The sequence below is a fragment of the Pelophylax lessonae genome (assembly GCF_965119305.1).
Source record: "Pelophylax lessonae genome assembly, chromosome: 11".
NCBI lineage: Eukaryota > Metazoa > Chordata > Amphibia > Anura > Ranidae > Pelophylax > Pelophylax lessonae.
In genome coordinates this window covers 30,341,154-30,367,825 of record NC_138778.1, presented here as the reverse complement: position 1 = coordinate 30,367,825, position 26,672 = coordinate 30,341,154, and the positions used below count along the sequence as shown (strand labels likewise).

The following is a 26,672-nucleotide window of genomic DNA, read 5'->3' as shown; positions in this document are numbered from 1 at the left end:
TCTTGTGGTGGCCTAGAGTTTGACAAGCAGTCACTAATGGCTCTGTCCTCAATGCCTGCCAATCTCCTTCCCAAGAGGAGATGAGACTGAAGTTTTTGCAGGCTTCATCTCCCTGTCCACTTATCTTTGCTTAAAGGTAAGTGGACAGGGAGTGTGGTTATTATTATAATTATTTATTTATTTATTTTTTAAATTATATTAAAAAAAAAAAATTAATTATTATAAAAATATATACATATATATATTTTTCCTCATCGCCATGCCACAGCCACACAGCTGAAGGCCGCTTTCACACGGGCTGTCTGATCAGGTCCACCTGTCAGTTTTTCAGGCAGACCTGATCGGACCCTTCAGTCTCCTCTATGGAGCGGTAATCTGCCGCCATCTGATCCTGTCCGCCAAAAACAGACGGATGGTGGTTCTATTTTCTATCCATCCCGTGGATCGAATCAGATGGCATTGGATGGAAACAGACAGACAGTCTGTTTCCATCCCATTGCCCTATATAGGAGAGTGGGGTTTTAGTCGTCTTTATGTGTAAATTTAGTATGTTATTTTTGGGAAATAAAGCTTGGTTGTTAAAAAAAAAAAAACTGGCTCCTAATTTTTTTAGCTGGCTCCTAGATTTCAGGCAAATTTGTCAAGCCCTGACATAATGAATTTGATTAGTCCAAAGAAGCAATGCATCCAAACTTCCAGTGATATGTGAACCTTATAATCAGACAGTTCTTATTTAGAATACTGTGATAATTCTTCAAAGGTAGTGATAATCAAATACAATGCAATCCAGTGTTCAATCCAAGTGCTCCAGCACTAAGTGCAATGGTCGCTCACCCTAAAGCCCCGTACACACGTACCGATCGTCGGCGAACGATCGGCCGTCTTTTGTCCCTGGGCTGTCGGTGTCTGTTGAAAAGTGCAAAGACAGCACAAGAATTTTGGCCGCCGACTACAGCCGACTGCAGAAGTGATGTCATGTAATGGTTAACTTTCCCTGTGTTTTTTCTTTTCTGAGCATGCCCAGTCATGCCCAGTCTTGTCTGTCGGCCGAATTCTGTACTGACTGGCGAACAATCGGCCGTTCTGGTGTCCGCATACAAAAATTTTAATGCTTGCATGACAGATTCTTGTCGGCAGAATGTGCGCTGACGGCTGTCGGAGGCATCATACTAACAAGCGTACAATCGGCAGATCGTTCGTCGGCCGACGCTTGTCTGCCGACGATCGGTACGTGTGTACGGGCCTTTAGACTCAACGTCGTATGCTTCAATTGAATCAGTAATCTCCATACTGCAATCTCTCAATGGTAGTTGCGGCTAAAATGGATTGATAGCTTGGGTATCCAGGGAACCCCGATGGCTACTGATATGGGTATGCCATTCTTATCATTAGGTCACAAGGCAATCCCAAGGAGGCAGAGAGGAGCCGACAACAAATACTCCCTGAGGGGGTGACCAGGGAACAATTGCTCCAGCCCAGGGGAGAAGAGGGAGCTCCCTCTCAGTATGGAGATTACTGATTCAATTGAAGTGTATGACATTGATTCTTAAGGTGAGTGGCTATTGCACTTAGTGGTGGAGCACTTGGATTGAACACTGCTTCTTTGAACTAATCAAAATTAATATGTGATGTTTATGTTTAATATTCTTTTTACCATTTGTGTATTATATATTTGAAAGTACACAATATTATATGAACACTTTTATATCTCACAACATATATTTATATAACTTTGTCTAAGGATTAAGCGCCAACCCTTTTTTATTTTGCATATTGATCGTGTAAGTGGCGACACTACAGTTGTTGGCAGCTTTTATCCCTTGGTCCCTTATAGACATATTGCCTGTGTGTTTTGTCTTTTGCACATATATTTTTTCACTTCATTTGTGTAATTTGTTTCCTTGGCATATTATTTTTTTTGGCACGCTTCGCCCTATTACACAGGGTAGCATATACGTTTATTTCATTATTCAGACTTCTTTTTTAGCTAAGCCAAACACATACTCATAAAGGAAGAAAAAGTGCAAGCAGTGTATCACATCGAGAATAGATCCAGTGGTGGTGCAGTGTCTCTAGTTCCAATGCACCACTTGGTTGGTAAGCTGACGCATTTCGGAGAACGTACCCCCTTCCTCAGAGCAAAGATTAGCTCTGAGGATGGGGGTACATCCCTGAAACCCATCAGCTTGCCAACCAGGTGGTGCATTGGTATTATAGACACTCCACCAACACTGGATCTGTTTGCAATGTGATAGAAATGCTTGCACTTTTTATTCCTTTGTGAGTATGTATTTGGCTTGTGTGTGTAATATAATAAATCTTTTAAAAATACACTAGGAATTTATGCCCTTCTATTTGCTTTTCCTACAAGTGTCTGCTAGAGTCCCTTATCTCAGTAGTGCTGCACTGGTGGAGCATTCCAATTGAAAATGTACTATTTACTATTGGCTTCCAGAGTCCACACATCATTGTGATTGTGTAGAGGTCTCTTGATAGCCACTGGGGGTATTTCTCTGTTTTTCTACATAGGGTAATCTTGGAGTTTGTTCCCTCAAGGGGACTCTTGTATTGAACTTCACTCTCTGTCAACATTGACTATTTGTAATCTTCATGCTACTAGCATTAGTAAATAGATAGGAACGTATATAATATGTTATGTTTCTTCAGTTACTTCCTGGTTTCTTGCCTAGGCAAACGAATGTCATACATCCCAGGAGTCTTCAGGAGGGGAGGAGGGACTTTCTCAGCTAAGCACACCTCCTGCCTGCATGCCTGAGTAAGAGGCAGATGAATTCCAGGAAGTAAATCGTCTGCCCCTTCTCAAGATGGTCATGGCCAGAAATGCTAGAAGGGGTTTTTCAAAGTTATTTATCAGCAAAATGAAGCATGGAGACATGGATTTGCTTTGAATATTATAGATAAATTAAAAAGTATTTTTGCTTTGTGTTGTTTATGGCACTTTTCCACTGCAAGTACCGGCTCGGCTCTACTTGGCCCTGCTTGGCCCGGTTTGCTTTTCCACTGCTGGTACCGCATGGTACGGTGTTGGTACGGTACAGTATGGTTTGCTTTTCCACTAAAGTAGTACTAAAGTTAAGTGGGTGGGATTCTCTGACCAATCAGTGGCTAGTAGTGACTGCATGCAAAGGATTGTGGGATATAGTACCGGGTATGGTACCTCTTGGAACCAAAATCGAAGTGGTACTGTTTTTGAGAGCCGCACCGTTCGGTTCCATGCAGTAGAAAAGCGCCACCGTACCGTACCGAACCGTTCCTACACCATACCGTGCGGTACCAGCAGTGGAAAAGCACAAAAGCGAGCCGAACCGTTCGGTTCCATGCAGTGGAAAAGCGCCATTAGATGTGTAGTTCCACTTTAAATGACAAGAATGGGATTTTACCCCAGGAGAGCAGAATTGAAGGTTCTCTCGAACAGGAGGGGCTTTCAGAGAGGTGCATAGAAATCAGTCAGAGGGTTTCAATAGGTAATTGCAGGAACCACAAGGCACCTGCACTTTGAAAGTATTGTTAGCCTAAGCAAACTGATGTACCTACTTTCTTTGATTGTTGCTTTGCCAGTTTCTATTTTTGAACTGTGATATGTTTACCATGCAGCTGTCTTGTATGTGGGATGACATCAGGTGGTTGCGGCAGAGTATGTCAATCTCGATGTCCTCATCTACGGCTCTACAGGCCCGGCAGAAGATGTTGGCAGCAGCTGCTCAGCTTCAGGTTGGTATGATTAGATCGTAAACTTATTTCCTTGAAAGTCAACTTGAAATCTCATTCTTGTGTTCAAGTGCAATGCAATTTTACCTCTGTGAGCTTTCTACCATCATCCACTGTTGCTACTTGGGCATATGAGTCATAAGTACCTTGGGTTCAATTTGGTCCTGTCAATGGGAGGGTGGTTTGTTGTGAATCCAATTGGCTACACTTCATGCTGCAAAATTAGTCTGTCTCTTTAAGAGGGTCAACAACAATTCAAACAATAGCACTCAGGACTAAATAAAAAAGTAGGGTGTTTTAGCTAGAAAATGCTTAGACTGATCACTTGTATGTGTTATTACAATTTACTACCAATCTGATTATTATGTTGGAAGTAATATGTTTTGTATGACCAGGTTTAAAAAGCTGACCTGATTGAGGAGATTGTTGCACCCCCCTGACCTCCATAGGTGTGGTTGCGACCCCCATAGACAGGGTGGGCTGGCATTTCACTTAAGGGTACAGGTTGCTAGGCATGGTGGGTGGTGGAAAGTGTAGAAAAATGGGCGCCAGTGCTGAACAAAAAGTGAGTTTATTGCTCATGACAACAAATAATTCAGCAAGAGAGGGGTAGGACACAGGACATCTTAACTCAAATAAAGCAGAAGACTCCTTAGGCAAAAATAGAAAAGTAGACAGCAGTACAGAAAAGAGCCTTTAAGTTGTAACCTCAATCTGTACTTTGTAGCAGCTTCTGTCACCTATAGCAACTGAAAAAGAACTCACCAGAAAGTGCAGCAATTCTCTGAATGAGGCTGCCTGGATGGTTTCCCAGTCAATGGCACTTCTGGTACTTCATCTCAGGTCTCTATGCTTTCCTTCATGGGCCTCTGTTAAAGAGTCCAGAGCACATGGATAGGCCTTAGGCTTCAGGCCTACCCAGCACAGAGGTTCCTCACACACCCACACTAGATCAAGGTCTGGGTAGGAGGACCCCCCGATCATCACTTGATCTCCATGAATATTTATACACTTTCCCTGCATGCACCAGTGACCATGAAACTCCTACTGGTTGGCTGAGGAAAGTATGCATATTCATAACCTAGCTTTACTGCAGCTCATCATACTAATGTCTGCCAAAGGTAACAGTGCCACCTACTGACAAAAGGGAGGAACTACACCAGGCTTAGGAGAAAACCCGAATGATCACGAAGACTAAAAATCAGCCAGGTCAACTACAACACAGCACAGCTAAATTTACTAGTGGCCCCTGTTTGGGACAAAGGGGCTACAAGTTTTGTTCTCAGAAAGGCTGTGCCCTCATAGTGGAGATTTTCCATTTTGTCTTCTTCTAACATGCTTGACCTGAAGTGAAGGGAAATCTCCTTCATGGGGACACAAACAAAAATAAAATGCAGCCAGAGGTTCAAAACGCTCCTCATTTATCACAGTAAAGGAATTGAAATCCCAGACATAGACATTTGCAGTGGAAGAGCAGATAATACATATAGTGCTGACACCTGCACATTTTGCTCACAAAGTTCAGTAAGCATTTGCCAAGTGTTCCTTTTAACTACTTCCAGTTCCCAGCCAGGCCAATTCTGACAATCTTCTTCTACATGTAAAAATCTTTTTTTTATAGGAAAATACTTGGAACCTCCAAACGTTATATTTTTTAAGCAGAGGACCTAGGCCTAGAGAATAAAATGGTGGGCGCTGCAATTATTTACATCACACTGTATTTGTGCAGCATTTTATTAAACACAGATTTTCGGGACAAAATACACATTAATGAATTTTAGTGCACACACACACAATATAATACCCATTTTTTTGGTAAAATGTAAAAGATGATGTTAAGCCATTACAATTGATTTCATGCATATATATTTATATATTATACATACTTTTTAACATTAAAAATTACCTTTCTGCTCCAGCTGCAATGAGCCATAATTTTCTGTGACTGACATAAAATGTGAATTTCACTTCTTTGTAACCCTGACTGCAGTGTTGTGGTTTTAGATGGCCATGTGATTTTTTTTTAGTATATTTTTCACATTTCTTTTAGTTTTTTGCCTATACGTATATGTACAGTCTCCCTCTAGTGGCTGTTTGTGTTTCACACTCCTTGTCCAACAATGGCTAAAAGAAAAGCTTGGCCACACAGTGAGTGTATTGTTTTAAATTAGCCACCTGGGTAGCAGGCTTGCATTGAGAGTATAGCAGTATGGATATAGAGATAAGGTGTGCATACACATTATTCTGTACATACTTGGGTACTAGTGTCACCAGACTGGTGCACAAGCATGAAAGCTGGGCTCAGTCATGTATTATGACTATTTAACCACTTTACCACCGGAGGATTTTGCTGTCTTACGTCCAGGCCACTTTTTGCGATTCGGCACTGTTCGAATTTAACTGACAATTGCGCGGTCGTGCGACGCCGTACCCAAACAAAATTTACGTCCTTTTTTCCCACAAACAGAGCTTTCTTTTGGTGGTATTTGATCACCTGTGCGATTTTTACTTTTTGCGCTATAAACAAAATAAAAGCGTAATTTTTAAAAAATAACAATATTTTTCACATTTTTTTATATGAAATTCCCCCCCAAAAAATGTAAAAATCTAATTTTTTTTACATTTTTGGCCAATTTGTTTTCTGTTACCTATGTTTGGTAAAAAAAAAATCACAATGAGCGTATTTTGATTGGTTTGCGCAAAAGTTATTGCGTTTACTAACTAAGGGAAAGATTTCTGTCATTTTTGGTGTTTTTTTTTTAACGAGTAATGGCGGCGATCTGCGATTTTTTTGCGGGACTGCGACATTGCGGCGGACAGATCGGACCTTTGACTGACACTTTTGGGGGTACCAGTGACATTACTACAGTAATCAGTGCTATAAATATGCACTGTTACTGTAAAAATGATACTGGCAGGGAAGGGGTTAATTTTATTGGAGAGGGAGGGGTTAATGTATGCCTGGTGCTTACTAACGTGTGCGGGGGGAGGTGACTGAGTGACACATGGACAGATCGCAGGTTCAGCTATGCTGAACCCTGCAATCTGTCACTGTTTGTCACTTAGGAGATCCGCCCGCTTTGTTTACACGAGCGGGCGGATCTCCAAACTCGATTCCCCAACGATCGGGGAAGAGCGGCGGTGATCACCGCCGCTCCTCCCCTGGCCCGACTCCCGCTGTGACTGAATACAGCGGGAGCGAGCCTCTGGCGGCACGCGTTCGCCACCCACAAGGGGAGGAGTCTACATCGCTGGACGAGAACGAGCCACTTTGCCGCAGTAGAGCTCCAGTGAGCGGTCGGGCAAGTGATTAATTGGAGAGGGATGAGTGGTTGTTGGAACAGATCTTTTACAGGTGTTTTACCTGCCTTGATGATTGTTCCTGGTGACATTGCTCATATGCTGATCGGTCACAGGTCCTAAAGACATGAGATAATCCCCTTATCACTGAATTCCAGGTATGAATTTTCTTCCATACTTACATGGACCAAGCATGTATGTATGTATGTATGCATATGCCAAACGGATAAGATTCCTGTGGAAGCAGATAATCACTGTAGTAATCCTTGCTACTATAGTGATCACCGTTGTCTCCTAGGACCCTGTGCTAAGTGGCTGTATAGTAAACATAGGGGTCGTTCGTTTAACGCGAGCATTATTCACGGAACGCCTTGCTTTTTTTTCTTAATGAATGTAGAGTGTTCTCTGATAGGGTGAGGTGGAAAACATGACATCACCGCCCTGCCTCTCTATCTCATCCAATCTAACCATGACTTTCTTTCACTGAAAAAAATGCAAGGTTTTCTGTGAATGGCATTTATGATGAGCGAGCAAACCCCTGTGTTCACTATGCAGCAGATCACTGTAGTAGGCACAGTGGCTATCACTGTAATAGTGACTACACTACTATAGTGATTCTCAGCTTCCAAAGCAGTTCCACAGGTATGTTGAATGTATATTTACTTTGGTCAAAGGCATTACCTTTTAATATATGGCTTAAATCATGTCAAATGGAGAGCACTAGATTTTATTTGTTCAGTCTAGGGCTGCAACTAACGATTAATTTGTCTGTCGACTAATCTATCGATTATTTTTACGATTAGTCGACTAATCTAACGATTATTTTTATTTTATTTTTTTTGCTTAATTTAGTGTTTTTTTGATTAGCTAATTAATCCTGTAATTAATACAGACCCCTCAGTAAGCACCCCTCTCAGTACAGACCCCTCAGTAAGCCCCCCTCCCAGTACAGACCCCTCAGTAAGCCCCCTTCCAGCACAGACCCCTCAGTAAGCCCCCTCCCAGTACAGACCCCTCAGTAAGCCCCCTCCCAGTACAGACCCCACAGTAAGCCCTCCACCTAGTACAGACCACTTAGTAAGCCCCCCTCCCAGTACAGACCCCTCAGTAAGCCCTCCCACCTAGTACAGACCACTTAGTAAGCCCCCCTCCCAGTACAGACCCCTCAGTAAGCCCCCTTCCAGCACAGACCCCTCAGTAAGCCCCCTCCCAGTACAGACCCCTCAGTAACCCCCCTCCCAGTACAGACCTCACAGTAAGCCCTCCCACCTAGTACAGACCACTTAGTAAGCCCCCCTCCCAGTGCAGACCCCTCAGTAAAACCTTCCACCTAGTACAGACTACTTAGTAAGCCCCCCTCCCAGTGCAGACCCCTCAGTAAGCCCTCCCACCTAGTACAGACCACTTAGTAAGGCCCCCTCCCAGTGCAGACCCCTCAGTAAGCCCTCCCACCTAGTACAGACTACTTAGTAAGCCCCCCCTCCCAGTGCTAACCCCTCAGTAAGCCCTCCCACCTAGTACAGACCACTTAGTAAGCCCCCCTCCCAGTGCAGACCCCTCAGTAAGCCCTCCCACCTAGTACAGACCATTACAAGCCACATCCGGTGTAGCGCCGCACATGTGACATCTCTGAGTACCTGGGTGATCGGGGAGGATGGCGAAGGTGTTGCGGCAGAAGCTGTGGCGGAGTACGGGGGTGCTGGAGACGGTCAGCGCTCACCCTGAACAGCTCCTCAGGTATTCAGGTGGTCCTCTTGTCTCCGACATCGGTGTGGACGGAGCCCAGGGGGGGGGGGATTTCACCCGGCCGGCAATGCTTACAACGGCGCTGCGGCCGGCCAGGGGGCGTGTGACGTCACGTGTTGACGCGTCAACGCCTTTCACGCACGTCGACGATTTTTCGTAGTCGACGCGTCGTTGCAGCCCTAGTTCAGTCTTTATTCTATATGCCATAATCCCTTAAGTACACACAAGATTCTGGGAGCTGACAAGTGGATACAGGAGACACAGAGGGATAGCAGGCCATACAGATCTCATTGTATCCCCTGGGGGGAACAGCTTGTAATGTGGGGGTCCTTACTTCACATCAGGCTACAGAAATTTATAGAAAGACCTGAACAAAATAATGGTGTGGGCAACTACATGGCAAATGAGGTGTAATGTGGAGAAATGTAGGGTAATGTACTTGGGGGCTAAAAATATAAATGCAAACTACCTACTAGGGGGAGAGCCTCTGAGTGAATCAAGGATAGAGAAAGATCTGGGGGTCCTGGTAGAAGACAGACTGATCAATAGCATGCAATGTCAAGGTGCAGCTACCAAAGCTGGCAGAATATTAGCATGCATAAAAAAAGGAGATACATTCCAGAGATAAAACTATAATCCTGCCACTTTATAAAACTTGGGTTAGGCCACATCTGGAGTATTCTGTCCACACCACGGACAGGTTCTAGTCACCAGTCCTCAGACGGGATGTACTGGAGCTGGAGAGAGTCCAAAGAAGGGCAATGGAACTAATAAGGGGATTCGAAGACCTAAATTATGAGGAATGACTACAAGCACTAAATTTATTCTCGCTGGAGAAGAGACACTTTGAAGGGTATATGATAGCCACTTACAAATACCTCAATGGTGATCCCAGCATAGGAAAAAAAACGATTCAGTCTCAGGGAGTGTAAGAGGACACGAGGCCACACAATGAGATTGGAGGAGAAGCGATTTAACCTTCAGCTTCGTAGGAGGTTTTTCATTGTCAGGGCGATAAGGATGTGGAACTCTCTTCCACAATTGGTGGTGTCAGTGGCGAGTATTGAAAATTGTAAAAAAGACTCTTGGATGTGAATCGTAAAAAACACAACATAGAGGGATATGCGAAAAAATTATTGACACTGACACACGTACACCTACACAGGTTGAACTGGATGGACTATTGTCTTTATTCAACCTTACCTACTATATAACTAAGTAACGGGGAGGTAGGGTGCAGGGGTGGAAGATAGCAGGGGCACTTTATGGATTTTTCCTGATAAAGACTGCGGCGGAATAATATATATATGGACTACTTTAAAAGTATTTAGTTTGTTATAAAATGTATACTGGACACTTTGCACTTAAATTTTTGATAAGTGGAAGATATAGTATATCTATTGATTGAATTAAGCACAGTGATATTATCACAATTAGTAGCTGTGGCACTTAATATTTTTTTGCACTTATGCACTTTCATTTTATTTCTTAATGTTATATTGTTACAGTATATAGTGATGTATTAGGCTCTGTTCACACCATGGCGATCCAGGACATGGGCAGAATCGCCGCGATTCTGCCCCCGATCCCCAATCATCGCAAAACGCTGGGCCACGCTTGCAATCCCCATTATTTTTAATGGCACCCCGATCACAGCACGATTTTTCCGGAAAATCTTTTGGGTGACATGCTTTCCACGATTCTGTTTGTGCGATTTTACCATGATTCATCGTCTGACAATCGCGGCAAATCCTGCCACGATTGGGGTGCTAGTGAACGTAACGGGGATCGCAAGCACATCCCGTATTTTGTGGTAATTGGGGATCATGGCAGAATCGCAGCAATCCCCCCCCCCCCCCCCCGCGCGCGATCCGGAATGCCATGGTGTGAACAGAGCCTTAATGTATTGAAGTAGCGCTACACTATTTTTGGATTGTATTACAGTTCCTATGTGTGATGTATTGTGACAAGTCAGTGTTTTTTTTCAGTATTTTATGGCAATTTTATACACTGCATGGATGTATTTATTTATTCATTTGATTTGTGAATATTGCTATATTTCACTGTTTGCCAGCACTGTTGGAATATTGTGGTTAGTGTTGTAAGGGAGAGCGTAACAACATTCTTTCACAATGATAGTAAAATGTATTTCTGTCAACTTTTAGTGTCAGGACCTGCTGTTGTTAATTATCAGACCAAGCAGGGCATACGTGGATAACACCACATTTTCTTTTGCCATTGAGAAGATGGAAGATTGTGCCAGTCATGTAATTTTCCAACAATATTGCCCACAGTTGGCAGCTCTAAAATGGTCTGACTTTTGGGGAATTCTAAGACACAACAATTGCGCAGCATTACTAAGCAGTAAGCAGAGCCTGCATACACTATTTTGTCAAAAGTATTGGGACACCTGCCTTTACACGCACATGCATTTTAACCTTCCTAGCGGTATTCCCGAGCGTGACTCGGGGTTACATTTCAGAGCCAAAAGCGGTAACCCCAAGCCACACTCGGGGTACCGCTAGGAAGATCGCTGGATCCTGGAAGAGGTTTTACTTACCTTTTCTCCGGGATCCAGCGATGTATCCCGGCGGTGTGCGGCGGAGGAGCTCTCTCCCGATCGTCTGCGAGCCCCGGCTTCCGTCTCCGTCGACGTGACGTCCGACGGGGGGTGGAACCGGCGGCAAATTCAAATGTAAAACACACCAAATACTATACGTATATATACACACACACGTATATATATATATATATATATATATATATATATATATATATATATATATATATACATAATTCTTGTGAATGAGCAGCCCAAACCAACTGTATACATTATATATATATATACATACATATATATATATATATATATATATATATATATATATATATATATATATATGTATATAATAACATAAATGTATACAGTTGGTTTGGGCTGCTCATTCACAAGAATTACATGCAAAATAATGGTACCGCTTTCAGCACCTAAAATCCAAAAGAATCATACCGCCAGGGAGGTTAATGGCATCCCAGTCTTAGTCCGTAGGGTTTAATATTGAGTTGGCCCACCCTTTGCAGCTATAACAGCTTCAACTCTTCTGGGAGGCTGTCCACAAGGTTTAGGAGCGTGTCTATGGGAATGTTTGACCATTCTTCCAGAAGCGCATTTGTGAGGTCAAGCACTGATGTTGGATGAGAAGGCCCTTACTCACATTCTCCACTCTTATTCATCCTAAAGGTGTTCTTTCAGGCTGAGGTCAGGACTCTGTGCAGACCAGTCATGTTCCTCCACCCTGAATTCGCTCATCTATGTCTTTATGGACCTTGCTTTGTGCACTGGTGCGCAGTCATGTTGGAACAGAAAAGGGGTCATCCCCAAACTGTTCCCACAAAGTTAGGTGCATGGAATTGTCCAAAATGTCTTGCTATGCTGAAGCCTTAAGAGTTCCCCTCACTGGAACTAAGGGGCCAAGCCCAAGCCCTAAAAAACAACCTCACAGCATTATTCCCCCCCTGCACCAAATTATTTGGACTAGTGCACAAAGCAAGGTCCATAAAGACATGGATGAGCGAGTTTCGGGTGGGGGAACTTGACTGGCCTGCACCTCAACTCGACAGAACGCCTTTGGAAAGAATTAGAGAATCATTTTGTGATGGGGGGATTATGGTGTGGGGTTGTTTTCCAAGGGTTGGCCTTGGCCCCTAAAGGGTGGGCCAACTCAATCATGAACCCTACGAACTAAGCTGAGATGCCATTAACGTTCATATGCATGTAAAGACAGGTGTCCCAATACTTTTGACAATATAGTGTATGTAAGGCCTTAATATGGCTGACCCAAGTAGGTTCATATCTACAGTTTATACTCTGGCTATACAAATAAGCTTAATAAAACAATAACAATCATTGATCAGAGTAACTGGATCACCATTTATGGTTTAAAAGTGATGTGCTCCAGAAATATTTAGACAGAATAAAGGTGGCTAAAGCACCTGGACCAGATGGCATCCACCCACGGATTCTACAAGAATTGAGCTCTGTCATTTCAAAGCCTTTATTTCTAATTTTAGGGACTCGTTAAGGAATGGAATAGTACCACTGGACTGGCGTACGACTAATGTGGTGCCTATATTTAAATAGGGATCAAAGCCTTTGCCAAGCAACTATAAACCTGTTAGTTTAACTTCTATAGTCAGGAAGATACTGGAGAGTTTAATAAAAGACCACATAGATGAGTTCTTGCTGGAAAAAAATATTTTAAGCAACAGACAGCATGGATTCATGAAAGACAGAAGTTGTCAAACAAACCTGATTTCTTTTTATGAGGAGGTACAGTAAGGAAAACCTTGGACAGGGGGGTGGCTGTGGACGTGGTATACTTGGATTTTGCAAAAGCATTTGAGACAGTTCCCCACACAGCTAATGTGTAAGGTAAAGTCTACTGGCTTGGAAAGATCTGTTTGTAAATGGATAGAAAACTGTCTGAAAGACCAAATTCAGAGAGTAGTAGTTAATGATTCTTCCTCTGAATGGTCTGAGGTTATTATTGGTGTACCCCAAGGTTCTGTGTTGGGACCCTTACTTTTTAATATCTTTATAAATCATATAGGGAATAAAAGTACCATTTCCGACTTTGCAGATGATGCCAAGCTATGCATTGTAATAACATTCTTACAGGATGTCTCCAACTTACAAGTCGACCTCAGTGCCCTGTTTCATTGGGCAACTATGTGGCAAATGAGGTTTTATGTTGATAAATGTAAAGTTATACACTTGGGGGCTAAGAATATGCATGCATCATACATACTAGGGGGAGTACAACTGGGGAAATCCATAGTGGAGAAGGATCTGGGGGTTTTGGTAGATCATAAGCTTAATAATAGCATGCAGGGCCAAGCTGCAGTTTCCAAAATGAGCAAAGTCCTTTCTTGTATTAACAGAGGTATGGCCTCTATAGAGATAGAGATATAATTTTGCCCCTGTACAAATCATTAGTAGAACCTCATCTGGAATATGCAGTTCAGTTTTGGGTACCAGTTCTCAAAAAGGATATGGGGGAACTGGAGAAAGTGCAGAGAAGGACAACCGAACTGAGAAGAGGCATGGAGGAGCTCAGCTATGAGGGAAGATTAGAGGAACTGAATTTATTCTCTCTTGAGAAGAGGAGATTAAGGGGGGATATGATCAACATGTACAAATACAATAGGGGTCCATATAGTGAACTTGGTGTTGAGTTGTTCACTTTAAGGTCATCACAGAGGACAAGGGGGCACTTTTTATGTCTAAAGGAAAAGAGATTTAATCTCCAAATTTGGAAAGGTTTCTTTACAGTAAGAGTTGTGAAAATGTGGAATAGACTCCCTCAAGAGATGGTTCTGGCCAGCTCAGTAGATTGCTTTAAAAAAAAAAGCCTGGATTCTTTCCTAAATGTACATAATATAATTGGGTACTTACAATTATAGGTAATGTTGATCCAGGGAATATCTGATTGCCTCTCGGGGGATCAGGAAGGAATTTTTCTTCCCCTGCTGGAGCAAAAGTTGGATTATGATTTGCTGGGGTTTTTCTCCTTGCTATGGATAAACTGTGGGTAAAGGGTGGTGTATATGGGATTACATGATTTTTTTTTTTTTTTTTAGTTGAACTAGATGGACTTGTATCTCTTTTCAACCTGACTAACTATGTATTCATTTGTCTGACAAATATCAAAGTTTTCCTTTACTTCTACAATAGTAAATAAAGCTTATATTTCTAGTTATATAGTTTACCTTTTTGAATGTCATCCTTTTAACCTTCTTAGCGGTATTCCCGAGTGTGGCTCGGGGTTAAATTTCAGAGCCAAAAGCGGTAACCCCGAGCCACACTCGGGGTACCGCCAGAAGCATCGCTGGATCCTGTAAGAGAGGTTACTTACCTTGTCACCGGGATCCAGCGATGTGTCTCGGTGGTGTCTAGCGGCGGATCTTCCTCCCGAGTTCTCCGGGCCCCGGCTTCCGTCTCCTGCGACGTGACATTAGCAGGGGAGTGGAACCGGCGGCAAATACAAAAGTAAAAACACACCAAACACACTGATACCATTCAAAATAAAAAAAAATCATATTAGTTTGTCCCCCAGTGCCCTTTCCTGCAGTTTTACTGTACTTTTTATGTAAATATATATATATATATATACACATACAGTATATATATATATATATATATATATATATATATATACCGTGTATTTATATATATATATATATATATATACACACATATATACATATATATATATATATATACGTAATTCTTGTAAATGAGCAGCCCAAACCAACTGTATACATTATATATATATAATATATAGTAAATGTATACAGTTGGTTTGGGCTGCTCATTCACAAGAATTACCTGCAAAATAATGGTACCGCTTTCAGCACCTAAAATCCAAAAGAATCATACTGCCAGGGAGGTTAAGTAAGCCATTCAACAAGCCAAGAGAAGTCTGTTTTCTTACTAATTCTGCTCCTCAATCAGAGACCAGATTGTTTTATTAAGTTTGCAAAATGTTGTAAACAATGGCCCACTTTCCTAAATATAGGTTCATTTCTATTTATAGGGGAGGGTTTGTGGACCAGCGGCTCTCCTTGTCTGAGCACCAAAAATACTCAATATTTCTTCAGAGACCTGTCTCCGCTCTGATCTGCCAATCTGAATTAACTTGTCAACTCAACATGTTTACTTTTGATTGGCCAGCGTTTATTATTGCATTAGTGATTGTGATATTTTGAGACTCCTGATGCTGTTTTGCCTCAGCGGAGACTTTCAATGAGACCGATTCATAGCTTTTTTCAGACACGGGACTGTTGCTTATTTATGTCCATTCCAATGAGCAATTTAATTGGGCTCCAGCTGAAAGACGGGAATAATTAGCTATATAGGCTGTGGGCAGCTTGAATAGTGAGATGGGTTATCTGCCAAGTGTGCCTCACTCGAGTGTTTGTTTTTAGCATTTGGGGTAATTTAAATATGATAAGAGTATACAGTTATGAGATCCAGATTAGAAGATTGTGGTTAAGTCAATAGCTGCTGTGTTTATATTTGCTAAACGAGTGAGGGTTCGATCCCTTCGGAAATTAACCAGGAGTATATTTACATATGATAGAGTCTCATATCAAAATCATCATATGGCCCCCTGGCTTTCTGACCTCTAGGTTGTAGAGAAAATTCAGTGTATTGTTAGTGGTATACTTTTTGAATTATTATTGTATTGTATACTGTAAAATAGGTTTTAATGCACCTTTCTTATCATTTTCATGTGTACAGTACCATGTTTTATTTAGTAAAGATGTTCACCATTGCAAACAAATTGAACACGAAACAATATTCTATCAACTGAACACCCCCCCCCCCCCCTGGTCGGGGGATAAGGGAATCTGAGGCAAGGGGGGAATATACTCCTTATGTACAGAATGCTGGACCTGGGAGGTCTAATATTGGTGAAGTAAACAGGGAGAAAAAAAAAGGTGGGGGAGAGGGAGCAGATGGGAAAGGACGAGAAAATGGGAAAGTAAAGAGGGGGCAGGGGAAAGGGAGTAGGAGATGAGGGAAAGCAAAGAGGCTATCCCCCCAAAACCCCATCCGCCATTCAATGACCCAGGCAGTGGGAGGAAGAGTAACAGAGGCCTCACAACCACTGCAAATTCATGTATAGTGATCACAATGCTGAGCTAAAAGTCTAAAAGTGTATAAAAAGACCATAATTCTTGTTTATATTTGGCCGAGCTTTTGAATTCCTCCTAGTAAACTACCTTTGGTTTGAACAGAGCCCCTCTCACCAAGGGCTGCTGTAAGATCTTTCAGAAATGCAAAGGCTATATGCTGCGCACTGGTAAATTCAGGGTATCCATGAGAAACAAGTAGATCAATTGACAAAGAAGCCGGGAGCTTTGAAACACGTTATCTAATTGGAGAAAGAGCCTCCCCTGGTTCCTTCCCTTCCTCTGACACGGGCTGCTCGAGTAGCCATGTCATCTCCCTTGGCCTGCAGTATTATTATTAAAAAAGAATAGCGCACACATGCAAAAGAAATGACTATCAAATATGGAGACAATCCATAAATAAAAATGGGGATTTGGTCCCACCATATGGCCATATCGTGCTCAACCCCACCACTACGTCAAAGTACCCCATTGACAGTGGGTCCTACACTATCCATAAAAAAGGATGTATTATTGTCCCCATCCTGTAAGCGGCCATTTTCTTGTTGAACTCCAACTTTATTACACACCACACTGATGTGTGCCTTTTCTGAGACTGTGTCGTTCACACATGACTGTTTTATTTGTTTATTAGTCCGTCTTCCTCCAATTGATCTACTTTTTTCTCACGGATACCCTGACTTTACCAGTGCTCAGGATATAGCCTTTGCATTTCTGTTTTGGATATCTCCATTCCTCCAGTGGATTGCATGCAGCACAGGATTGGGTCAATAGGATGCATGTTACTACCACATATAACTGCTAGCCCATTGTTTGGTTGAGCGCCTTAGGTCTGTTTGTTGCATTTAGTAAGATCTTCCATGTCGTTCTCCCTGGCAAACCATTGTTTTAGGGATGTTGTGTTAGTATGTTTCCAGGAACTCGGAATACAGGCCTTAGTGGCATTCAGCAGATGGTTTACTAGCGATTTCTTGTACCCCTTTTGAGACATGGGCGTGAGGTGGTGTAAAACCACCCATGGCTGATCAGTTAGATTGATATCTGTTACCTGTTGGATAATTTCTAAGACCAAATGCCAAACTGTCCCATGTTTTTATGATCATATCACCTATACAAGTGATGGCAAACTCCTGGCACGCGTGCCACAACTGGCACACAGAGCCATCTCTGTGGGCACACGAGAGTCCATGGAGAGTCCAGGTTTGGTAGCAGCGGGAGCTTGGGAGCATGGGAGTGCAGCAGTAAACAGCGAGGTGTGGGAATCTATCTGCATATGGCGAGTGAGTGTGCAGCCTGCAGCCTCCACAGGGAAGGTAAACAGGCCTTAGAGCCCGGGAGGGAGAGAAGAGCTTCACCGCCTCCTTGACCCCCCAAGAGGTGAGCAGCAGGCGCAGCATCCCCAGCGTCTTCCAGAGCCTTGACTCCTCAAACCTCCTCTCTGCTAAAACTTTCAACAGTGAGGTCCAGAGAACAGGCTGACTGGGTGTCTGGAAGATGAGGACAGGTGGGAGGCGCAGGCTGTGAGAGAGCCGCTGGAAGGAACAGAGCAGAGAGCACCCCAGATCAAGGACGGAGACTGGCATGGAAAGTACCGGGTATGATCATACACAGACTACCTGCAGACAAAGACTGGGACAGGTGGGCAAAGCAGGGACAGCAGATAAGAGTAAGACCTCTAGCTCTGTCCCTAACTCCCCTCTCCCAGTCCACCCTCCCTCTCTCAATCCCCCTCTTTCTCTGTTACCCCTCTCTCAGTCCCCTGTCCCTCTCTCAATCCCCCTCTCTCTCTGTTCCCCGCTCTCTTTGTCCCCCTCTTTCTCTCAGTCTTCCCCCTCTCTCTCACCCCCCCTTCTCACTGTACCCTTCCCTCTCTCTCACACACACATCTTTGTCCCCCTCTCTCTCACACCCCTCTCTCTCTCTCTCACACCCCACTCTTCCCCAACTTCTTCTCTCTCACACCCCCTCTCTGTCTCTCAAACCCCCCACACTCTCACCCCATCTATCTCCCAACCCTGCCTCTCTCTCAACCCCCCTCTCTCTCTCACACACACACACACCCCTCTCTCTCTCACACACTCCTCTCTCTCTCTATCTCCCAACCCTGCCTCTCTCTCAACCCCCCCTCTCTCTCTCTCTCTCTTAAGCCACTTTCTCTCTCACACACCTCTCTCTCTCCCACATCCCTCTCTCTCTCTCTCTCTCTCTCAGTTACCCTCCCTCTCTCTGTCCCCTCCTCTCTTTCAACCCCTCTTACACCCCTCTCTCTTGCACACACCCCACTCTTTCTTTCTCACCCCCACCCCCTCTCTCTCTCAGCCCCCCTATCTTAACCCCCTCTGTCTCTCTGTTCCCCCTCTCTCTGTGTCCCCTTCTTTCTCTCAGTCCCCCTCTCTCAACCCTCCCTCTTTCTCTCTGCCCCCTCCCTCTCATCGTCCCTCTCTCTGTCCCCTTCTCTCTCTCTCACACCCCCTCTCTGTCTCTCAAACCCCCCTCTCTCTCACCACCCCTCTCTCTCTCTCTCTCTCACACCCCCAACCCCTCTCTCTATCTCTCTCTCAGCCCCCTCTCTCTCGCTAATTGCAGTGTTGGCACTTTGAAATAAAAAAGGTTGGTTTTGTTGCAGTTTGGGCACTTGGGCTCAAAAAGGTTCACCCTCACTGACCTATACAGAACTGTGGAGACTTCATCCGGTGGCTGTCTGAATGTCAGAAACTGTATTTGAAATATCTCTAGAACTGTGTCTGTAATCACAGGATGAGCCACAGAGTCTGTTGTTTTCAGTCACTATTAGCAGGATAACAAGAAGCGCAATAAAGAAAAACATAATAAAGAGAAAAGAGTGGCTGCAATTGTTGACCTCTCCTTCTGCTAGTTGTCTTGATATCTATAGAATATCAGGCTGAGGCTAGGATAATGGATGTACTTCGCTCTCAGTGCAGGTTTCCCTTAGGATAGGTACTTACTGATGGTTTTTAAACAACGTTAAGTAACAGAAAATAATACAATAGCAATACACCTGTTCATATTAACCTCACCTATTATTTCTGAAAAGCAGAATGAGTACTAGCAGTAATAGGTGGCTGATGGCTATGGAAAACAACATGCGCCTGTATGTGTTCTGTAGTATAACTTTTCAATTCTCAGAGTTGTGCGGTGATCGATCTCCAGGCTGTTGAGTTATACACTATCAACACTATTTGTAGGTGCCTAACCTAAAACAAAATCACTGTGTATGTGTAGCAATACTATCAGAGGCGTAACTAGAACCTTCAGGGCCCCGGTGCAAGAAACCATGCAGGGCCCCTGGACACCTGGCTGGGGCCCTTCCCTTCAAGCCTGAGGCTCCTCCCACTGATTCTGGGGCCCTTCACTATCGTTGCAGGGCCCTTTATTACGGTCCCGCTGTGGGACCCTTTGACAAGTTCTGCAGTTGGCCCAGTGGGTGGGGGGAGGGGGGGGGACCAGGGGAGCACACAGGGGCCCAGAGACAGCAGAACACAAGTGAACTGGATAGCAGGAGTGGCGGGGGCAGCATACAGAGGAACCAATCTCCTCCATTTTCCTCCTGCAGCAACAGGAAGAGAAAGGAGAACAGTGATTTCTCTACATGCTGCCCCCGCCGCCCCTCCTATCCAGGTGTACAGGGGAGCCGCACAGGCCCCCTGGAGCATGGGGCCCGGTTGCAATTGCAACCCCTGCACCCCCTGTAGTTACGCCCCTGAATACTATTAAAGTAACTAGGCCTATACAGAATGTGCAATGGGCAAATATGGTTGTTCCCACTGGAGTGAATCGGTCTCAAAAAGGTTCACCCTTGATGGGATTATTTAAAATACAGCAGTATTTTAGGTAATGTAGATGATAAAAACAATGCTGCAATCATTTGTTTTGTCATTGTAGTGATGGTGGTCTTTTTCAATCGTATGTGGTTTCCTCCTGTAAAAATATAACATTTCTGATGTCCTGGGGGGATGACACCAGGAAATGATGGTGACAAAAACCTTCTTACTCTTCCACCTTTCTGCCATTTTGAACTACAGTGATTGGTGGTTACCCCTTCTTATGGTAACCCTAACCTCTATAAGTTCATTGTGTGATTTTCTTTTTCTCTCACTGAACCTGGCTCACTGGTTAGAATAGCTGATTCCAGCCGCCCTTCAAAATACCTTTATGCTAGAGGTTCATATATGTTTTCTGTCATTGACTTTGATTGTTTAAACCATTTGTTCAACAAAGATATGGCAATGTAAACTGTGTATGTTTGTTAAATAAGACTGTTAAAATTTTAGTTACATACTGTAGAACAGGGAGCTCCAAGTCAGGCTAAAACCAGCCTGTATATTCTTCATGGCCAAACCTTACTTTTGTGATATGGTGCATCAAAATGAATGGGCGACCTTAACACAACACATGTTAAGGCGTGACAAGTGGAAAAGTGTGAATGAGCCTTCAGTGCTGGAAGATGCTTCAAGAGAAGGATTCATAAAACCAAAAATTGAGCTGTCTCTCAAAACTCCAGTTAACAAGCTCTTTTGCTCCACCGGTGCCTAAAGTAGAACAGTGAGGCCCGGAGCAGGAGCGGAGGGATAGCATAGGGCCAGCATGACTAGGTGGACAGGGGAGTGGTAGGGGTTAAATTAGGAAATACAAGTCAGACAGGGGTGTCATGGGGGGGGAGCCTAGGTTGTTTAGGTTAGCTTTAGGGGGAGGTGGGATCTTCTGGGGGCGCAAAAAATCCCCTCACTCGGCAGAAGAAGCGTCCCTCCCTCCCTCCCTATTGTTTCAGATCTATTTGTTTTGGTTCCTTGGTGGGGGTTTGTTCTTTTTCTTTGTTTTGACAGGTTTGCCTGGGGATGTCGTGGCAGCTGTGGCATTTTTTGTTGGTCTTTGCTGGCAGGTGCAAGAACCTTTAAGTCAAGGTAATGGTTCGGGACCCACTGGTGGTAGGTTCCTTCTGGTGCGTTCCAGTTGAGGTCAGTTTGACTGGAAGGAAACATGGGTACACTGTGGGTAGAGTGTTGTCTCAGAGCTGGAGTTTTGCGGCTGGAGGCCTAGCATGTTTAAGTGGGCCCGCAGTGTAGTATTTATCTGAACATTAAAATGGAGGGCCTCATAGACCAACAAAAGCTTTAACTGTTTTTTGACGTTTCTGTTTTAAGAAATGTTTTTTTCCTTTATGTTAATTTAATTTGAAATTGGTTAATAAAAGGGCTGCTATGGCCAATTTTATTCCACTCACGGTGTCGTCTCGATTATTGGGATAAGGTAAAGGTGAAAGGGTGCAAGTGGGTGGTGGGTTGGCCGTTCAGACAGGTTATAGTGACATCTGTTCTACGCTAGTCTATAGTAGTCTATATGTAACTTGTCTATTTGTTGGGTAGGTACGTTTCATCTTTAACAGTGTAAAAAAAAAAAAACACTCAATACCTTGTTTTAACAACCAATCATCCACAGTATGTAATTTAAACAAATAAAACGCAGAGCAAAGTGGTCCTTTGTCTTCATCCATGTTGCTTTAAATACCATGACAAGACATAAAATTGGGGTAGCAAAATCAAATTGTTTTTTTTTTTTCATCCACTCTGTGAAGTAGCAATTTAATCTAGTAGTAGGTAGATTCTGGAACTCTAGGAGTTTCCCATGGTTCATTCTCTATTGTGCAAAAGAAGATGATGGATTGTAGATTTTTTTTTTCTGTACAACCCAAATGATTGCTAACAACTAAGCACATGCAAACCTGTACTGGAAAAAGACTTGGAGTATAAAAATCTGAAGTATTTACTTTGGGTTACTGAGTGGTTTATCATTGATTGAAATAATGCCTTATATCTTTGTTTTTTTTATTTTGCAGAACTTACTTGGCACTCACAACTTAGGCCGGGTATATTACGAGCCCATAAAGGACAGACATGGCAACGTCTTGGTCATCACCATTCGAGAAGTCGAGACCTTGTATTCTTTTTTCAATGGCAAATGGATGCAAATCTCAAAACTGCAAAGCCAGAGGAAATCCCTGTCAACTCCCGAGGAACCGACAGCCCTGGACATCTTACTCATAACCATCCAGGTAATGCCATAATTTGGTGTGAACTAATCCCCTCAGCACACGCCAGTGGAAAAGCAGGACAGCATGCCCGGGAGTCGCAGAAATTAATTGCATTGTGAGACCAGACATGACATCCGCTTCTATTAAACAAACGTCTTTCTCTTATGTTCTCAATGAAACCCACACAAAAGCTTGATTTAATATCTTCTAGTTGGGAGCCTTTCAAAATAGCTGATGTAATGCAGTTGATGACTTATAACTTAATAAACACGCATATAGGAGGCTGTAATGTTTGAACATAGCAGTCTTGAGTTCTCAATGATGATGGAAGAGTTTCAGCCATGGCGCTATACATACTGTACACAGCTATCGCACACACTGCCCACTTTTCAAACACAGCATTCCCTGGAACTGTGAAATAAATCAAAAGTTCTCTGGAATATATCTAACATGTATGAAGTATTCAGCTGTCTTTCTGTGAAGGATATATTTTCACAGATAAAAAAGTTATCAAATAAATAGTAGATTAGATACTAGTGCAAAGAGAATCGTTGCTGTAGTCGATAGATATTGTAGAGAGACTCATATTGGAGATACAAACATAATACTAGAGTACATTTGTGATTTTTAATTTGTTTTTTTTTCAACCATTACTGCAATGCACTGTTGGTGCATTTAGACCTCAAATACAGTGCAATTTTGCCACGCGACAAAACACGTGTGTGAACCGCGCCTGGCTCAGGGCCAACATTTGGTCGCTGAGCTTCTTTAGCGTGACAAATGCACATAGGGCAACACAGTCAAGTGAATGGGCTGGCCTATGTGCGACACGGGGAACTGTATGTGTTTTAACTTTTAACATTGCGAGTGGGAACCCGCTTTCCAACTACGTGATATGTGAATGGGGCCTTAGGCTTTAAGTACTGGTGCATAGGATAAATTCAGATTTGTTACATGCAACAAATGAAGCTGAATAAAAAGCCAAATTCCCTAACTCTGTAACTTCTTTGTATGGCCTCATGGGCTTTAAAAATACTGCTTCTAAGGGCATTTTACTTTTTTCTGTATCTAAACGCCCCACACCTCCCCCCCCCCCCCCCCCCCTCAGTGTTATCCTATGTGTCCATGCACACATATGCATTTACAGGAGTTTAGAGGCAGGTGTGTTTAGAGGCAGAACATTGAAACCCCAGGGGCAGGAGAGGAGTGTTTTGCCGCATAGAAATCCTGAGGCGTCTATCACTTGGGTGTTCATTTCAATGACCAGAATAAATTAATATGAATGAACGCCAAAACACTTGACGCGCCTAAAGGTGTTTGGAAAAAAAAAGCAACTTTAGGCATGTTTTTAACGCGGCTTTCTCTTCCTAGGAGAAAGGCGTTTAGGAGAGTTGCAGTGTGCCTGAGGCCTTAAGAGGGTTGTAAAGGTTTAGTTTTTTTCAACAAACATGTTATACTTATTTGCTCTGTGCAAGGGTTTTTCACAGAGCAGCCCCGATCTTCCTCTTCTGGGGTGGCCGGGCGACGCTCCTGGCTCCTCCTCTTGATCAGGTGCTCCCACGGAAAGCCGCTTTCCCTGTGTGCACCCGTACAGGGCACGCTACCGAGTCTTACTGCTGTGTCTATTGACAGAGACAGCGGGAGTCGGCCCCACTCCCATGTTCCTGGATTGAATTGTCAGCAGCAGGGCCCAATGGCTCCTGCTGCTATTAATCTGTCTAATGAGATGAGAGCCAGCAACTGGAGCCACTGGCTCGTGCACGGCGCTGGAAAGGATGGGCTCAGGTAATAAAAAGGGGGGATCTGGGGGGTTGCTGCAGCAAAGAAGGTTTTTTACCTTCATGCACAGAATACATTAGGGTGAAAAATGTTGAGACTTTACAATCCCTTTAAAGTGGTTCTAAAGGCTGAAGGTTTTTTTTTATCTTCATGCATTCTAAGCCTTGGCTGTTCCAGGACTCTCCCTCCTCATTGACTGAGACAGCAGCAGGAGCTGATTGGCTCCCATTGCTGTTAATCACAGCCAGTGAGCCAATAAGGAGAGAATGGAGGGGTGGGGCCGAACTGCGGCTCTATGTGTCTTTTGGATGCATGGAGCAGCGGTTTAGGAGTGAGCACGGAGCAGTGCCCCCAGGCCAAGCTGCTTTCAATGTGGGCACTGCTTGAGGAGTAGGAACCGGGAGCGCCGGCGGGGGACACGGAAAGAAGAGGATCGGTAAGTATATGTTTGCTTTTAAAAAAAAAAAGCAAAGCTTTACTATCACTTTTTAAGGATCAGTCCATCTAAAATGGATATTTTTGTTTGGTTGAATATGAAAAAATACATCTCTGAAATACTTCTTGCATCACTTGGGGAATACAACTGAGAAAAACCCTGCATTTGATGTTCTAGCTTCTCTCATTTAAAATTTCAGCAGAAAAAGTGACATTTCTTCAGCAGCAACAGCAGGGGACTATGGTGAAGTGGAAAAACTTGGAACTCACTTGGGAAGATCTTAAAGCTAACATTTCCTACAGATAAAAGAAATGGTATCTCCTTCCCTCCATTCAGCATCCAACCATAACCAAGATATTAGTTTTGAGTGAACTGGTCCTTTAAGTTGATCATGGATGAACAAGTCTATCTTTGGATCCCTGCTTGATATATTCATATGCAGCTTTGCATAAATTATATATAGATTTAAGTAATCAATAGTGACCACCAATGTATGTAACTTCTAAAAATAAAAAGATTATAATGATTTTTATGATTTATCTAAATTGTGTTTTTAAGTGGCTTAATTATGTATTGTTGGTTGTTTAAGGCTTTATTTGTTGTCATTGTGTAATATCATTGGTATAGATACAGATCTGATTGTTTCCACAATATCAATCAAGCAACAACTAATACCATTCTATTGTTTCATTGCTTTACCAGGAGATTCTGAATTATCAGAAACGGAGTCAGCATCGCCTGTCCCCAGGACTGTATCTGGGTTACCTTAAGCTATGTAGTTCTGTTGATCAAATCAAAGTTCTTGTTTCCCAGAGAGTTCCAAACATGCTGTGCCATGTCAAGATACGGGACAACAGTAATATTTCCAAGTGAGTAAGTCCTACTCATGTCATATACTCCCTGGCACTGATTAGAAATAGGCCATTTTAAATGCTCACGATTTTGTTTTAGAAAAAAAGAATAGTTGTAAAGGCTGAAGATTTTTTTACCTTCATGCATTCTATGCATGAAGGTAAAAAACCTTTAATATGCAGCTCCCCCCGAAGCCCCAAATAATACTTACACAAGCCCAATATTGATCCAGAGATGTGTATGAGAGCAGCTGCTGTCTTGGCTCTTTGGCTCCTCGTTGGCTCCTGCTGCTGTCAATCACAGTCAGTGAGGAGGAAGCATGGGGCAGGGCCAAGCCCCGTTCTGTTTGTCTTGTGTTCATACACAAAGCAGGGCTCGGGAGGGAACATGTATGAGTGACCCCATAGCAAGCGGCTTGTTATGGGGACACTTGGCAGGAGGGAGGAGCCCAGAGTGCAGGTTGGAGACCCAAGAAAAGGAGGATCAGGGTTGCTCTGTGCAAAACCACTGCACAGAGCAGGTGAGTATGACATGTTTGCTATTAAAAGAAACTAGGCCTTTAGTATCACTTTAACACAAACTGTCTAGCTTTTAGCCTACTAAATTGTATTACCATTTGGAATAATACATTTCTAATATGTTGTTCTGTAAGGTAATAAAATAACTGCAGAAACAGAAATAGGTCACCTAATGCCCTTGACTAATATGTTTTTGAAATCTCCAATATCTGTGCAAGATTTGATCTTGTTTTATATGCATATAGGTTGCCCATAAGCATTTGAACCTCAGCCCCGCTTTACAGGTGATGCAGTGCTTACACAATGATTATCCTAATAAACCCTAGCAAAATTATACATAGTCTTGTAGAGCATTGTAAATAAAATCACACTGCATTATATTTTATTTAGAAAAATTCCAATTATCTTGTGCAGGTTTTCTCTTCCTTAAAGTGTAACTAAACCCATAACAGTAAAATCAGTCTGTATATATGCAGTAAAGCGTGTTTGTTATACTCACTGTGGAACCTAAGGGGTTAATCCTCTGCATTGTGTAAAAAGGCTGTTTGATCCTGTATGCACAGAT

The 26,672-nt window shown here is 43.1% G+C and overlaps 1 protein-coding gene across 1 annotated transcript in view; it reads left to right on the top strand.

Annotated features, from left to right (window-relative positions):
• ANKFN1 (ankyrin repeat and fibronectin type III domain containing 1) overlaps positions 1-26,672 on the top strand; it is a 556,552-nt gene that overhangs the window by 386,058 nt on the left and 143,822 nt on the right. The window contains exons 10-12 of the mRNA XM_082271748.1: positions 3,616-3,732; positions 22,328-22,543; positions 25,440-25,606. Coding sequence (XP_082127874.1) covers positions 3,616-3,732; positions 22,328-22,543; positions 25,440-25,606 — 500 coding nt within the window. The remainder of the gene's footprint in view (positions 1-3,615; positions 3,733-22,327; positions 22,544-25,439; positions 25,607-26,672) is intronic.